This window comes from Hemibagrus wyckioides, linkage group LG04 (assembly GCF_019097595.1).
Source record: "Hemibagrus wyckioides isolate EC202008001 linkage group LG04, SWU_Hwy_1.0, whole genome shotgun sequence".
Lineage (NCBI taxonomy): Eukaryota > Metazoa > Chordata > Actinopteri > Siluriformes > Bagridae > Hemibagrus > Hemibagrus wyckioides.
Window position 1 is genome coordinate 20,982,664 of NC_080713.1, and position 17,484 is coordinate 21,000,147.

At 38.4% G+C, this 17,484-nt stretch overlaps 1 protein-coding gene across 1 annotated transcript in view; it reads left to right on the top strand.

The window, feature by feature from the left end:
- The window catches only part of si:dkey-246g23.2 (solute carrier family 66 member 2), a 54,908-nt gene extending 49,318 nt beyond the window's left edge, over positions 1–5,590 (top strand). Inside the window, exon 5 of the mRNA XM_058387199.1 lies at positions 1,817–5,590. Within this exon, the coding sequence (XP_058243182.1) occupies positions 1,817–1,991 (175 nt within the window). The 3' untranslated portion in view covers positions 1,992–5,590. The remainder of the gene's footprint in view (positions 1–1,816) is intronic.
- Positions 5,591–17,484: the final 11,894 nt, after the last annotated feature.

A 17,484-nucleotide genomic window follows, 5' to 3' on the forward strand; every position in this document is an offset into this window, starting at 1 on the left:
GGGAGCAGAAATGAGTTTGACATCACCGTTTACTTTGAAGATTTGTATGGAAAAAAATAACCACTTTTTTGTTTTTGGGAACTTTTCTATAAATATATTGCCCCTAGTACACTAGGTGCAAAAAGAAATACTTCTGACAAGCTACAAATTCCTAAAGGCCTGCTTTCATATGAGCTATTAACCATCACTGTGGAAGTGTGACATGACAAAAGACAGTCAATGCTGAATGTTGGCAAAATTGGATTTTTTGTCTTCTCAGATCACAGATTGTGAAATCCTGCTCTAACTGAACTTGGTACAAACCAATGCAATGAGGTGGATGAGAAATAAACTGCTGCTGAGAAAAAAAAAGAAAGAAAATGTTTTTTGCATATCACATCCTATTCCATTCTAGTGAAAATGCTTTGTGTGTGTGGGCCTATCCTGTAAGTAGAGCATGATATCTTACATAATCTAATGCACATCATCTTTTTTTTTTACCTTTAAATATGTAAATATTATGGCACTCCCCTAGTATCAGACAGTGCCATTCAATGTGACAGCACTCAAGGGAAATATTATTCATAAACATGAAAACTATCTGTCTTAGCCTTTTTTCTGGCTGGGTAGGAATTTCCTGCCGCTTTTATGAAAGCCAGAAGGGATTTACATCTGTTACTACTGTAGTGCTAGACACTGACAGGGCCACAGGCGTCCAGCTTGAGTCACGCTTTGATGCCATTTTCCACACATTTTGCATCTGTCAGGGCTGACCTCAGTGCAGTAAGAGGGCCGAGTTCATTGCAGGACATGATATGAAAGCAGCTGTCAGACTGGCATCAGCTCTTACACTGGCAGGACCACTATACTTGATGAATCCTCATCTCCGGCGATATGAGCCGTGAACACATAGCTCTTCTCTTGGATGCTGAAACAATGCTTAAGAAGGATATTAGATTTATAGGTGAAGGTTACAGGAGACTGGATACTTGATGAGTCCACACTAAAAGAGAGTGTGGAGGAATGGACCAGTCAACCACTTTACTGTCTTCTCCTTACTTCACTTGTTAGGACGATCCCCTGGACGACGAATCCGTGGCAACTCGGCATGACAGCTGACGGATGGTCTGCTCTCGTCGACACTATTACTCTGTATAGCGATAAAAACGAATAAGCTTTCTCTGCGTAAATACCACAGAGAGAGGAGAGACAATTGACCTGCAGAGAAAAAAGAAGCCCATTCTCTGTGACTCTTCTTCCTCAAAAACACGATTCTCCCTAAAGTTTTTTAATCTGAGCTCCACAGAGAGTTTGTCAGCACAATGTATTGGCATTCACAGCAAATGAAGGTGATTTCCTCTCGTCCCTCCTGAAGCCTGCTACAGGGCCTGAGATCATCCACTTTCTATAAAGATGGATTGCTCACTCCTGCTAGGGGAAATTTTATCTTGAAAAGTTTTTTTTTTGTCTTTCCTCTTTATCCTCCTGTGCATACGGATGATCCTGAAAAAAACAGGCATATTGAGTTATAATGTGTACTTTTGTGTCATTGGGCATTCAGCTGACAGCCTAGCTTTGAAATATTGTCCTGTTCTGCTTTTAAAGTGGTTGTACAGAGAGGAAGCGGAATGAATGAGCATTGCATTTTGACAACTTTTAATAAAGTCCCCTGCCACATGTTGAGCCCTGGGATTTCTTTAAAGAGGAAATGTTTCGCAGTAAGCTGAGTCACTCTGCTTTTTCTGAAGGTTTTTCTTTAACTTTCATGTTTTATCACTTTATGCTCTTTCTGGTTAACTGTAGCAGCTTTGTTTTCTTTCTTTTTTTCCCATTTCAGCATAAAGATGGTGCTCCTGTGGACTGCTGGTGACATTTTCAAGACGACGTACTTTGTGATTAATGAAAGCCCCGCCCAGTTCTGGGTGTGTGGGATGACCCAGATCTTGATCGACATAGCCATCCTGGTGCAGGTCGGCTACTACGGTCTGGACTCCAGAGCTAAAGTGGGATGAGGACGACTTCTCCAGGAATCACTCTCCACTCTCCAACAAGGGCTCCTTAACTACATGCATGTGTGTTTCTTTTATTTTCTTTACTTCGAAGCTTATTTAAATGTTGTCATTTTTTTTTTACACTATTTATATTTTTAGTTACATTGCTGATTAGCAAAGTGCATTCTCCCAAGGAAAGAGAAGCTCCCATAATATATGTTCTGAAAGCTTTGCCACAATTATGTCTTATTTCCTGCGTACATCCATTAAGTCTCCGCTTTGAGAAAGTGTTACTGAGCTTGGCAAACCACAAGAAAAGCCCCAAGCGTTTTTAGTGAAATGTGAGCTGGCAGACGGCTCCAGAGAGAGCGTGCCAAATTCATCTGCAAATCTGCACCACTTGATCTACACTTTGGACTGTTCCACTGCAAATCTGTCCCAAACACTCACCATCCTGAAATCATTCTCCAAATCTGCACCTGTCTCTACACGGGTGTAGAAAATTTCTCAAAATGGTCCTGTATCATTTTTATAAGCTTCATGCTCGAGGACGATACTGTTACAGCTGAAAAAACAATGAGAGTGTTCACTGAATCTGTATGAATTCATTCATTTGAAGACCATTGAAGAATAGTTCCACAGTTGAATAAAGCCATGAAAGCTGAAATTCACTTGTCTTGGAAATGTGGAAAGATTAGAATTACACTGTTAAAAGAAAAGACAGAAAAAGGGTTCTTTGGTTGTCCACCTCTCGAGAACCTACTACGGTTCTATGTACCAGCAGTGTTTTCTCTCCTGACAGAGAGAAAGTGGTTTTTTTTTTTTGGATTCAGAGGTGCCAGCAGGTACAGTTTAGCCGTAGCCACAATATATGAATATGGATATGTGATACAACTTGAAAAAAGTCACTGAAGGGGAAAGGACACCGATAAAAATCGTAAATTTGAATTTTGACTTCACAAATCAAACCAAGTAGCCGAGTGTCATCTTTCTAGTCAGTAAAACAAGCTGCTTGTTATAAAGGAGCAGCCATGCCCGAGTGTTGCCTTGCTGTTTTCTTGCTATTGCTTGGTGCACATCTGAGAGAGGAAAAAAAAACACCACCACCGTCTCAGATACTGACATGCGTTTGAGTTCCTGTTGTAAAATTCTGTTTTTTCTCTCGCCTGCTAGGATTTTCTTATTAGCAATGTTGGCACCTCATGTGTTTATACCTCTCCAGAAGAACCTTTCATTTCATCAGAAAAGGTGGAATGCTTTTGAACCTTTTTCCGAAAGATTTTTCCCCCCCTTAGAACTATTTGGTTGTTGGTTTATACATAGAACCAAAGGAAAAAAACAAACTGAACACCCTTTACCTGTTTTCTGATAACATGTTGTAATGTACTGTGTAAGTTTCTGATTAAAAGAAAGCCTGTATTTCAAAAAAAGAAAGTGTGTTATAAACCCATGCACACAGATTAGTTTCAGTTTTAGCTGTAATAGTCAAAATAATTCCAAAGTAAATGAGGAAAATCATTAACTCTTTCTGCTACATTAGCCCCTGAGTACTTTACTGGTTTACTGGCATAGATAATGGCATAAATACTGCTCATGTGTTTACTGATGCTAGAAACAGTAAGACTGAGACCATCATTTATTGGTTAGTGTGGAATCTGTTGCAAATGTTGAAAGCCAGTCTGTGATGAGACTTCCATCAGGACGCTGTTCCACACTATTAAGCCTCACGCCAGTGCTGTGAGTGAAACGCTATTGATCATTGACCCTATAACTCTGAATCTTGCCCCGGTGCCTAATGGCTGCAGGGTACATCTGTGAGCCCAATGCGGCATCTCCCTGTGGCATCTCCCTCATTTGAACACTTCAGTTCTCTGTGTTTCCTTTTCCACAGGGTGATTACAGTAAACTGAGACTGGATGTGTGTTAGACAATGTTACACAAGGATAGAGCTATCTTAATGGTCATTTGACCTTGTGAAGGACTTTTCCTGGTTCCTATAAAGAGGACTTCAAATGATCTGTTTAGTTACTGAGGTAAAGTTGAGGCTGAGGCTTAGATGTAGGTATATTCACAGCATACAGTCTACATTAATATGCTAACTATGTGGCCAAAAATATGTGGATACCTGAACATCACATTCACATGTGCTTATAGAACATCTCTATGTCCTGTTATAATGAACTACACACTTTCCACTAGATTCTGGAGTGTGGTTATGGGGATTTGTGCTCATTCTCCCACAGAAACTTTTAAGTCAGGCACTGACGTCAGATGAGGAGGTCTAGGATGTAGTCATGTGTCATGTGACATGTTCCAGTTCATAACAAATGTGTTTAGTAGGGTTGTGGTCAGTGCTCTGTTCAGAACACTCAATTTCTTCTATTCAAACCTTGACAAATTACATATTCATGGAGTTTGCTTTGTGCACGGGGGCATTGTCATGCTGGAACATGTTTGGGCTTTTTAGTTCCAGTGAAGGGAAATTGTAACACCACAGCATACAGAGACATGTCTGATATAATTGTGTGCTTCCATCTCCCATTTGGATGAAATGATAAGGTGTCCATTTGGCCAGGTAGTATAAATATATCAGTGAATGTTCCTTACAAGGATACAAAGACAAATGTGTGTGAGTGTGTGTGTTTGTGTTAAGTCGCACATTAACGATATTCATATCTTCCTCTAATTTGTCTCTATCGGTAATGACATTATGTGGGTATGTGGTAGCTTCGTGGTTAAGGACTACTGATCTGAAGAATGTGAGCTTGAATCCCAGGTCCACCAAGCTGCCACTGCTGGGCCCCTGAGCAAGGCCCGTAACCCTCGGTTGCTCAGTTCAAAAAATGAGATAAATGTAAGTCGCTCTAGATAAGGGCGTCTCCTAAATGCCAGAAATGCAAATGTTAAAGCAGCTGTTCTTTCACTAATCCAGACTCGATGCTGTCCCACGCATCAAACCCAGCTGAACATGTTTGGTTTATCATGGTGCTATGTTATGTTACTCATATTTATTTTCCCAAAAACCATATATCTATTTACTCGCTTACTTCCTTTACATTTCGCTTTGTATGACGTACATACTCACAGATGCAGCACTCTTGTATGACGTACATCCTCATAGAATGCATATATATCACAATGCAAAGCTTTTAAGTGCTCTAGTAACCAAAGAGATTCTTTTGTCCATCATTATAATGTCCGATACACACACACGCACGTGTTGTAAATGTGTAGTGTTTGCATGACTGGTGAATGGCTTAGCATTTGATTTAATGGTGTTTTGTTGTGAATTGTAGATGAGGATGTTTGAGATGAGCATGATCATGTGTATAATATGCTGTACGATTGTGGCTAATTAATGATGCCTTAATATTTGATACTGTATTGGACTCTGGTCACACACAAACTTTGAGAAAGTCTGCACTCCAAAAAGACAAAAAAAAAAAAAACCTTCCTGGACTTTGCGTGAATGTTTTTTTGATGTCAATGAATGCATTGATTCAGGAGCTGATCTCTGCACAGACTGATGTTCACATTATGTCTTTATACTCAGCGAAATGTTACTGAGAGCCAATGAATGAAGTGTTTTTCAGGGAGGACATTTATTAAACAAATAAAACAAGGAAATCGGTGTGGCCTTAACTTATTGCACTCTCTAAATGGACCTCTACATTACATTGTGTAGACATTTGCATAAAAAATATGATCCTGGATCTTGCACCATTGTTACATCATTATTCTCACAAAATAAAATATCAGAGCTTAGCACCAGGCAGTACACATCTCTTGAATTAGATCTGACCCCAGGCATGTAAACGTATTATGTTAAAGAGTTATCTGTTCTACCAAAAAAAATTCTTAAAACATATTTCTTAGAATCCAGAGATGCGTCACAAATTGTATACTTATGCAGTATTTTATGGCATTGAGTAGTATCATTGGTTTGAATTGTGCAGTACGTTCACACTGAAAATTTAAAAAAAGGAAGTGCCTTCCAAGTTGCCAGATATTGCATTTATTCAACTGAAAATAATTAAGTAAAGAATGTTGGACACTCAAGGCTTTACTTACGTAGCAGAAAAGGGGTGGGACTACCAGACGCTGGATGGGGAAAAAAAATTCAACATGGCCGACAACACTCGGACATCATACAAATGTCTTTTAAATTAGAATTTAATAATAATAATAATAATAATAATAATAATACATTTCACTCTATTCTGCTAAAACTGGCAGTGACTATGTGTTTGACATCATTTGTCATCAACTGGAAAACGGCTTATACTTCCAGTTTAGCAAAACCACATTTGAGTATTCCATTTAAGACGATACTCCCCTTCTAAAATTCATACACTACACAGTAGAGTACTTTATGCATAGTGTAAATGCATTTTGTGTAGTACATCATTTGGGACACAGCTCAAGTTTATTTCCAGACCATTTATAAAGTGTCACAGTTACAGAGGAGTGAAGGAGCCGGTGTTCAGCAGACAGACAAGTACCCTGGACACAAATCACTCCAAACTTTCTCCTCCCTTCCTGGCATATATAATAATAAAACTTGTGTGGTTATGTCAGTGTCTATCATGCATCGTGACACCATGATGGTGGGTGTGAAGCCTGGAAGAAGATGAAATTAAAAGTTTCACCAAGAGTGATGTTTGCAGTCACACTTCAGGAAGAAAGATCAGTAGATAGCAATTAGCACTTTTCTTAAATAGGATTGACATTACAGGATTTTTTTATTTTTTTTTTTTTTTATAAAGGAATACAGCTTTTAATCAGAAGCTGCTTTTATAATCATGATGTTTTCTACAACTGGAAGACCTACAAAATTATCCTTAAAGTTCCAGAGTAAATCATAATTAACCCAATCATGTAAAAACCACCTCAAATACTGCAGTCGGTTTAAAAATGATAATGTACTGGAAAAAAATCCCCAAATTGTCATTTAGTAGAGCATTTATGAAGTTGTGAATGTCATGTGTTGTGACTGCAATGCTATTCAGGGTGTATTTCCTGCCATGCACCAGGATTCCCAGATAAGTCTCTAGATTCACTGCAACTCAACATAAAAAATGCATAAATTAATTAATTCATTGAATTGAATTTGTTTTAAGTTAATGTTAGAATTAAAATTTTAATTTTAATTTGACTCTGAAGACACTCTGAGAAACACTTTATGGTACATTTTATTTATGAATCACATTTAAAATAAGAAACATTGACAAACAGTAAATAATTACTATATATACTATTACTATATATTAATTATTATATATATATATATATATATATATATATATATATATATATATATATATATATATATATATATATATATATATATATATATATATATGAAATAGTTTAATATAATTTGGCGGTATAAAATCAAACAGAAATTCAGCAATAATAAACATTTTGGGTGGAAGTCACACAAACATTAAAAAATGATTGACATGACCAAAATCTAGCTGTAGTGTCTTGCCAGGTGAGTAAATTTAAGATATTATTTCCACTAATTTACACATTAGTATCTGAGCACAGTTGTACTTCACTTGATATGTTGATTATCATTTTTCCTGGTCAGCATCGTGATGGATCTGGAGCATATCCCAGGAATGCCTAGGATAAGGTATGGACATGTCTTGGATAGGATGCATGACTCGAGGGTTAAAGTTCGGCTATTAGTGAGCCAGACATATAATCTTTTAGCTTAGAGGTGCAGTACTGTAACTCATAGACAAGGTGCCAATAATGGATGTCGGCAACTTATGAAATATTTATTTGTGAAAAGGCCTGGATTATGCATGAGGGACCAGCATTGATGGATATAAGCTTCTAGTCATTAATCAAAGGCCCATACATTAATGATATAATGTGAAGGGCTGTGCTGATGACTGCTGGGATTTTGGGTTTTAACCTACAGTCGAGAAGAAAGAGGATGACAAGATGAAGGAGTGTATGCTGTTATACTGCACTTTTCTCCATGTCCATTCCTTTCCTTATATTTATATATTTGTTAGTCGGTTAATTAACAGACCCATCCTGATTCAGTGTGAGAGTGTTCAGAGCATGTTTAAGTCTACTTCATAATCAGGGTTAGGAAGCACAGTAGAAACCAGCACAACTCCATTTAATAAAATTGCACATAAAAGCATGAAGGCACAGAAACAATTTGTCAGTCCCAGACAGTAATAAGAGCAGCACTTACACTGCCTGAGTGCACTCCCCTCTTTTTGTATTATTTGAAAGATCTTGTGAGAGCTAGCTTAGTCTAATGAACACTTTCAAGAAAAGATGCTTTGTGTGTCATCCACAGTTTGTGAAGCGGACTGCTACACACACACAGCAGGCAGCTGAAAACACATCTCATTCACCATGTGTATGACTCTGTACGTGGGTGTGTATGTAGAGTCATACAATCCTGAAAACATTCCATTTCTGTTAAAAGTAGGAGTTCATTCAAACAAATGATGATGATGTGGAATTATGTTAATATTGAAGTGCATGTGTGTGGAATAGTACAAATGTAGTGGATATACAACTCCATTCATCTTTAGCAAGTGCTTTCATCAAGGTTGATCCAGAGTCTATCCTGGGAACACTGGTAGGAATGAACACTGGATGGGATACCAGTCCATCACATGCCACCATGTGACATGTTAACACATTAACATACTCATGCACATTTAAGTTAACTGACTAAGCTGCTGTAACACAAGAACTTCCCTCACGGGATTAATAAAGTCAGTCAGTCTGTCTGTCTGTCTGTCTGTCTGTCTGTCTATCTATCTATCTATCTATCTATCTATCTATCTATCTATCTATCTATCTATCTATCTATCTATCTATCTATCTATTTTTCCTAAAGGCCACAAAATTGGAGTATACATTTTCAGCATTGAATTTCTTTGTTATGGTTCATATGAAAGTAGACACTTAGGGCTCCATAAGTAAAAACTAGTAGGCTACATAATACCAGAAATGTTTTCATAAGCATTTCTGATTTTGCCTAACATATTAAAGGCAGTATATTCATGGAAAAGATTAAAAACAGTTCAGTTTCTTTACACAAATGTCTCTGAGACTCCCCAAGTGCTGGTTCATAAGCATCTAAAATTTGAAGAGCAGTCTTAAACCAATTCTGTACAAAAAAAATGAGGTCAGAATGTTCCGCACTGAAAGCCAACAGTGACTTTGTTTATAATGATTGAAAATGTCCATTAAACCGCAGCTTGGAGGAATTCCACATAGATAGAAACCTGAGTTCAGGATCTAATCAGGAATCTTGCTGATTGATAATAACCTGTGAAGCAGCAATACTACCCACTGTACCAATGTGCAGGTTTCAAAAGATTGCTATTAAGGTGAAGTGTTAGCTTGAAGACAATAACAGCACTGGGTTTCTTCCTGTATTGTATAACAATGTTGTTGACAGTAATCTTTGTTCACTAGAACATAAAACTCCTGTATCATATCAGGTGCATGCCTTCTTTAACCAAATCTGGAGAATGGGAAAATATTGATTCATTGCAACTGTAAAATGGGCAAACATTCAGTCTCCTCTGATACAGATTCAGTTGTGTTTCCAGTGATCTTGTTAATGTTTCTTGTTATATATTTTGTGGGTTAGGAAGAGCAAGGGTATTAGGAAGCTCTTAAGAAGGGCACTGAATTTGATACTGATTATGCTGGGAAGCATTTCATCATGGCACTGATTGTCCCTAATGGTATTTTAACTGCTTATGTGTTTATTTTTAACATTCATTCATCTTCAGTAACTGCTTGAAGGAGCAAATGGTACTCTGGATGGAACACCAGATCATTTACTTGCTTACTTACTCATGTCAAAACCATCTGGCTCATATGTGTAGACAGCACATTGGTGATTGATGGTAAAGACATATCGCATATGTGCAACCCTTATACAGCACTTCCTCAAAGGCAACAAGAGTGTTTCTGTATCATAAAAGCATTTAAATATTTTCTTTGCATAATTTTTAATATTATTTGGGTGTTAAAACAGTTCTTATGGACTAGTTAGTGGATTATTTATCAAGTCTTTAGTCTGTATTTCTTTGCAGATTATTTTGAATCGCTCTGGATCTACTGCTGTCCTGATCAGGAGGACATGCCTACAGATGAATGTAAGAATGGTTTTATTCATAATTTATGGTTGTCAGTAATTTTGCCATTTATTTTAAGGCAAAATATCATCCATCCATCCATCCATCCATCTTCTGTCATCCTACACAGGTCACAGGTATCCTGGAGTCTATCATGGGGTCTTAGAGCACAAAGCAGGGGACACCCTGGACGGGGTGCCAACTGATCACAGGGCACAATCACACACACTGACACACTCATTCACACACTACAGACAATTTCAAGATACCAATCAGCCAACAGTGCATGTTTTTGAACTGGGGGAGGAACCCTTAGTTCCTGGAGGAAACCCCTGAAGCATGGGGAGAACATCCCGTGAGCAAATCCCCTACATCCCGGTGATGTGAAACAAATGATGACAAGTGACAGTAATTCATTTCTATTTTGCTTAAATGAAATATTTCAATCACTATTATTATTATTATTATTATTATTATTATTATGATTATAACAACAACAACAACAACAACAATAATAATAATAATAATAATAATAATAATAATTATTATTATTATTATTATTACATTATTTTTCATTACATTCTTATTTATTTCATAATTACATTTATTTCATTTCAAATTACATTTATTTATTTGATATTAATTAGAAAAATAATTCTCTAGTAACAGATTATTTACATTAATTATTAATTAAAATAAAGTGTGTGTGTGTGTGTGTGTCTGTGTGTGTGTGTGTGTATGTGTGTGTGTGTGTGTGTGTGTGTGTGATTAATGTGTTTGCACATTTATCACTTAAGTCAAATACATGTTGCATTCCTCTGTGCTCTGCAGGAAAACCTCTCATTAGTGCCTACTAATTGACTAATCACAGACACACACATCCATGCACATGCAAATATTCACTCACCCAAATATAAATGCTAAAATGGTATAGAGATAGTTGCTTTCCTTACTTCTGCCCTAATTCACCAGGTCTATCCACTCCCCCCCCTCTGTGTACAGGCCCAGGGCACTCTGTAGCATTGTGAGGGTCACTGGATGAGAGATTGGCACATGGGGTCATATCTGTTTTAGGCTCTAATATTCGCCGCTGCCGGCATGCTCAACCTAAATGACTCAATATGTTAGCGTAATGAGAGAGCCGGTGTGCCAGCAACAGCAGAAATATCCACCCTGCCACTGATCACACGCTGCACAGCCCAACCTCAGGGAGAAAGCTGCTTTTAATAACCGCAAACGGAGGGGAGGGGAAGCTTTTGCCATCCCACATTATTAGTTTTGCTTGCCTTGCGCTTATATCCCCTTCATTTGCATACAAGGTCATGCTGAGTTTGCACACAGGCTGCCTGCGCTCACTGAAGACAAACCCTAGTTGTGCGATGCATTCATATTCCCCAAATCCTGACTAATAGGACCTTCAGTCTGTTCCTCAGCCTTTCTAACAGAGAGTTCTGTAGGACTTCCCCTTTGTACATCTTCTACTGTACTTCCTCTGTTGCCCCTGTAACTGCATCCCCCAAGCAATTAGCCCCAGACTGAATGAGGTCATTCCCCGCCGCACCCCTTACACAGAAAAATCAATGGGCTCGTTTCTTTCTGTGCCACAATTTAATCAATTCCGGTTTCCCGACAATTTCAGTGCCTTCCTGTCACTGGAGATTTAAATGAATCTGTCACTAATCGAGCATAATATGACAGGACTTTGTGTTGTGGTGCAGCCTATTAACCTCCTGGTGCATCCAGTTCCAACTCACAAGTAATCACGGGCCACATTATGAGCTGGAAGTTTATGATCCTAGCTGTCTTTTCAGCCACATCTCTTCATCCTTTTAATGAATAACAGCTATTTTTCAAGTGTGATGACCTGGTGGTATATTTACTGTGACTGATATTGGGCTATAACTGTCACTGTCCTGTCATGCGTGCTAGATGCCTGGCTGGGGAATAGCACAGAGCAATAGGAAAGCAGTAACAGTGTGACTGAGCCCATCTGTGTGTTTAAGGCAAAGGAAAAATCACTTTCATTTACGACTGTTTGCTATTTATTAATTAATTTGTTTGCTTGTTTTTTTTAGTGTTTATTTCTTTTATTTTCCATGTGAGGCAGCCTCAGAGTTCTTTCTTTCTTTGTTCAGAGCTTGGTTGCAATGTGAACTCAAAAAATTTATTAAATTGATATTCTGGAAAGAAATGCACCACATGTCAAGTATACTTAGAGTTCATTTGGAGAGAAGTACACTAAGTGTCAAACTAGTATGTGTAAATGTATCAAATGCTGAGTAAACTTTGTTTTTTTTTTTGTAGTAGTAGTATAGTTATGAGACACTGCAAGTCAAAAGATTTGGACAGCTAACACCTAACCAGTCACACTCATATATACAGTATCTCACAAAAGTGAGTACACCCTTCACATTTGTGTAAATATTTTATTATATCTTTTCATGTAACAACACTGAAGAAATGACACTCTGCTACAGTGTAAAGTAGTGAGTGTACAGCCTGTATAACAGTGTAAATTTGCTGTCCCCTCAAAATAACTCAACACACAGCCATTAATGTCTAAACCGTTGGCAACAAAAGTGAGTACATCCCTAAGTGGAAATGTCCAAATTGGGCACAAAGTGTCAATATTTTTTTTTTTTATGCCACAATTATTTTCCAGGACTGCCTTAACCCTCTTGGGCATGGAGTTCACCAGAGCTTCACAGGTTGCCACTGGAGTCCTCTTCCACTCCTCCATGATGACATCACAGAGCTGGTGGATGTTAGAGACCTTGCGCTCCCCCACCTTCCGTTTGAGGATGCCCCACAGATGCTCAATAGGGTTTAGGTCTGGAGACATGCTTGGCCAGTCCATCACCTTTACCCTCAGCTTCTTTAGCAAGGCAGTGGTCGTCTTGGAGGTGTGTTTGTGGTCGTTACCATGTTGGAATACTGCCCTGTGGCCCAGTCTCCGAAGGGAGGGGATCATTGCTTCAGTATGTCACAGTACATGTTGGCATTCATGGTTCCCTCAATGAACTGTAGCTCCACAGTGCCAGCAGCACTCATGCAGGCCCAGACCATGACACTCCCACCACCATGCTTGACTGTAGGCAAGACACACTTGTCTTTGTACTGCTCACCTGGTTGCCGCCACACACACTTGACACCATCTGAACCAAATAAGTTTATCTTGGTCTCATCGGACCACAGGACATTAGTTCCAGTAATCCATGTCCTTAGTCTGCTTGTCTTCAGCAAACTGTATGCGGGCTTTCTTGTGCATCATCTTTAGTAGAGGCTTCCTTCTGGGACGACAGCCATGCAGACCAATTTGATGCAGTGTGCGGCGTATGGTCTGAGCACTGACAGGCTGACCCCCCACCCCTTCAACCTCGGCAGCAATGCTGGCAACACTCATACGTCTATTTCCTTGTAACACTAACGAGTCACATGACACCGGGGAGGGGAAATGGCTAATTGGGCGGAATTTGGACATTTCCACTTAGGGGTGTACTCACTTTTGTTGCCAACGGTTTAGACATTAATGGCTGTGTGTTGAGTTATTTTGGGGGGACAGCAAATTTACACTGTTATACAGGCTGTACACTCACTACTTTACACTGTAGCAGAGTGTCATTTCTTCAGTGTTGTCACATGAAAAGATATAATAAAATATTTACACAAATGTGAGGGGTGTATACTCACTTTTGTGAGATACTGTACTTGTTGACCTTTCCTTTCACTGTTAGTATAGCCTCCATTCTTCTGGGAAGGCATTCCTCTTGATTCTGATCATGTCTGTGTGGATTTGCTCATGCCCCTACACAATGAAATACTTTATATTTTTATGTTAATTCATACTAATAAGATCACATTCAGTAGATTTTCACAGATTTTTCCCTCCAAATTCTTTACATTAGGATATTTTTACATTAGAAATTTTTTAGATTAGTTGTTCTGGAGGTCTACTGGATGTTGTAAGCTGCCTGTATAAGGTAACAGTAGAAGCAGATATTGAGCACAATGTAGACTGGTTTTATTTTACAGCTTACATTTACATTTACATTTACATTTACATTTACATTTACATTTACATTTACATTTACATTTCTGCCATTTGGCAGATGCTCTGTTAATGACACTTCAACACTAGTTCAGTAGGTTACAGACTCAGGATACCATCAGCCTAAAAACTGTGTTGGGAGGATTTAAATATATATATATATACACACACAACATACAACAACACATAAAACAAACAGGGAAGTCAGTGACTCAGCCGTACGGACATCTAGGGGATGTTCATTCCACCACTTCAGTACCAGAACAGAAAAGAGTCTGGATGTATACCTACTTCTTACCCAGAGAGATGGTGGGACCAGTCGAGCAGTGCTAGTAGATCAGAAAGAGCATGGTGCAGTGCGAGGAGTAATAGGAGCTTTGAGGTAAGAGGGAGCTGGACCATTCTTGACTTTGTAGGCAAGCATCAGTGTTTTGAATCTGATGTCTTGAGCTAAAAGAACCTAGTGGAAGAAGCTCAGCAGTGGGGTGGTGTGTGAAAACTTAGGCAGGTCACACAGTTGCATTTTGGATCATTTGCAGAGGTCAAATTGCATTCAGAGGTAGACCTGCAAGTAGAGAGTTGCAGTAGTCCAGTCTCGACCTGACCATAGACTGAACAAGCACCTTAGCAGCTACAAGTTTAATTCATTTTAAATGTAAACCATGCTTAAAGTGCTTATATATGAAAATATAATAAAATATATATAAGTATTTAGACTACCCCACACACTATACAGGACAAGACAATGAGTTCCATAAACTTCTAAAAGACTTTGACTACATATACTACATGCCAAGTTGAAAACTCACTTATTTATTTTACATATTTTAGTAAAAAGTTGGTAAGCTTGCCTGCTAATTATAATAAACTCTGTGGACTGTGGTTCAAGAGTGCAGTTTTTTTGTTTATTGATATATTTTTGTATTTTTTTGTATATTGTCATTTTGATAATCATTTTAATATAAAACAATGTTATGTATGTTCATGAAATTGCAGATAAATCTCTCAGATAACTGCCATGATGACATTTTAGCTTAGTAACCTGAATGAAAAGCTATACTGGAAAAACTGAAAGAATTGTTCATTTGTGCGCTCTCTTGTGGTGTGAACTTCCATTTTTAAAATGAGAAGTGAACAAAAAAATTCTCAATGTAGCTTGAAGCAGGTATAGACGTGTTGTATACATAGTTCACATATAAATTAGGACACTTAATATTTCCAGTACACTGTGACTATATGATTGTAATGTAATTGTAGTCTTTAAAAATACAGTATATTAAGTGTGCTATGTTTTTGGATACGAAGTTTGTCCTGAGAAAACTTCTGAGAGATCACTTTAAGCACACAGCATCCTGTTTGTTCCAGCTATGCCTTCTCTTATGGGATTAGTCCTTCAAAAAATTGTGTAAAATTTTTACCATGGGGTTTTATATGCTCCAGTTGTCCACTCAAGAAATGCAGAACACCAGGGCAGTGTACACACTTTCTTTCTCTCCCTGCCTCACTAATGAGGTTGTTTGCTTGTCTGCACTAAATATGGCGTGATAAATGCAGCTGACTCGATCAGAGCAGTTGTTTAGACCTCCAGCAGCCTCAGGTAAGATCCACTTTAATCTATCAGTAACTAATAGTATTGCTGGGTATCTTCAACTGGATAATCATATTTTATGAAAGAATACATTGACACCTTTGGAAAACCTTTTGTGCGTTTTTTTCTCATTAAACACAACTGTAATAGTGTTCACATGAGTAAATGGCTTGTAAAATGCAATTACATCCTGGTAAAAGTAATCAATTTTTTTTATCCTTGCCTGCTTAACCATGCCTTTTGTAAGAACTGCTCTTCCAATGTCAATCTAATCATTGTTATTCCTGAGTCTTCTTTTCTTCTATTCAGTGTTCCTTCACTTGCTTGCAGCATGCTTGTCATTGTTCATGTCCTTTCACTAAAGTCACTGGCTTCTGTTTTCCCCAGGCGAGATTTCAATCCACCCACTGAATGGTAAACCCACATTGACTAATTAACCGAGGCCAAAGCCATTATTGGAGCCCAACCTTCAGTCCTTTCTTCTGACTTTGCTGAAAGTCAAAATGGATACTGGATGGTAACATTTATTGCATTATTATATGCCTCTTAACTGTTTCAACCATTATCCAGTGTGTTACAGGGCATCAGAAGGATGTTGCATAGTTCAACTGGATTCATTCATACGTTGTAGCCACCTTCATGCTGTATTCAGCCGGCCATTTTCTTCGGTTTAAAACGATAATATTGTTATGCATTATTCTCCATTCTTCCACTGCTATCTGCATAGTGTTATCTACATATATCTTCTCTCATATTACAGACGCAAATAGAAATGGACCAAGATTACACACTTCCCCTCAGTCATAGCACAGCCTTCTCAGTTACACAGAAATGGATTTGCCTGAATACTTAAAAAAAACAACTCTGAGAAGTAAATAACAGCTCAGTAAGGCAGAGAGATAGCACACACCTGATCTGAGCCTCTGGGCCTTCACTAATTATAAACTGAGCCGTTCAATGTGCTAATGGAGAAAAAAATTCGGTCACTAAGCTTTTCAAGTCTAGCTCATTCTCCCAAACTTTTGATTAAATTCAGTGAGCCTCTGTACTGAAAGTCACAGATGGGTCTCAGGCTGTAAATGTCATCCTGTATGTCTGAGGATTTGTCTGTTCCAGGGGGTTATATAGTGGTGAGGTCATAACCTGCTTAAGGAAGAATTGTCAGTCATGAACTTGGCTCACTGCAGATGGGTTATGGTTCAGCTCTAACTCCTATATTTTTCTAGTATTAACTGTTTGACCAACTCGAAAGCTGTCTCTGCTCTGTGCTTTAAATATCTCAAGCTGTATTTGTATTTAAAACTAACGTGGGCATGTCCTAAATTGGAAGAGATTCCTACCATAACCAAGAATTGAGACCAATTATAAAGTACAGTGATGTAGCTGAAGAACTCTCAGAGCCAGAATTCACAGACTATGCTGAAGATGCTGGTGTTATCTCTAGTGATTACCTATGCCTCAGATTTTTTTGTCCAGGACGGACAGACAGACAGATGGACGGAAGGAAGGAAAGGAGGGAGGGAGGGAGGGAGGGAGGAAGGGAGGGAGGAAGGAAGGAAGGAATCCCTTCCAATTTAGGACATGCCCACGTTAGTTTTAAATACAAATACAGCTTGAGATATTTAAAGCACAGAGCAGAGACAGCTTTCTTCCTTCCATCCTTCCTTCCTTCCTTCCTTCCTTCCTTCCTTCCTTTCTTTCTTTCTTTCTTTCTTTCTTTCTTTCTTTCTTTCTTTCTTTCTTTCT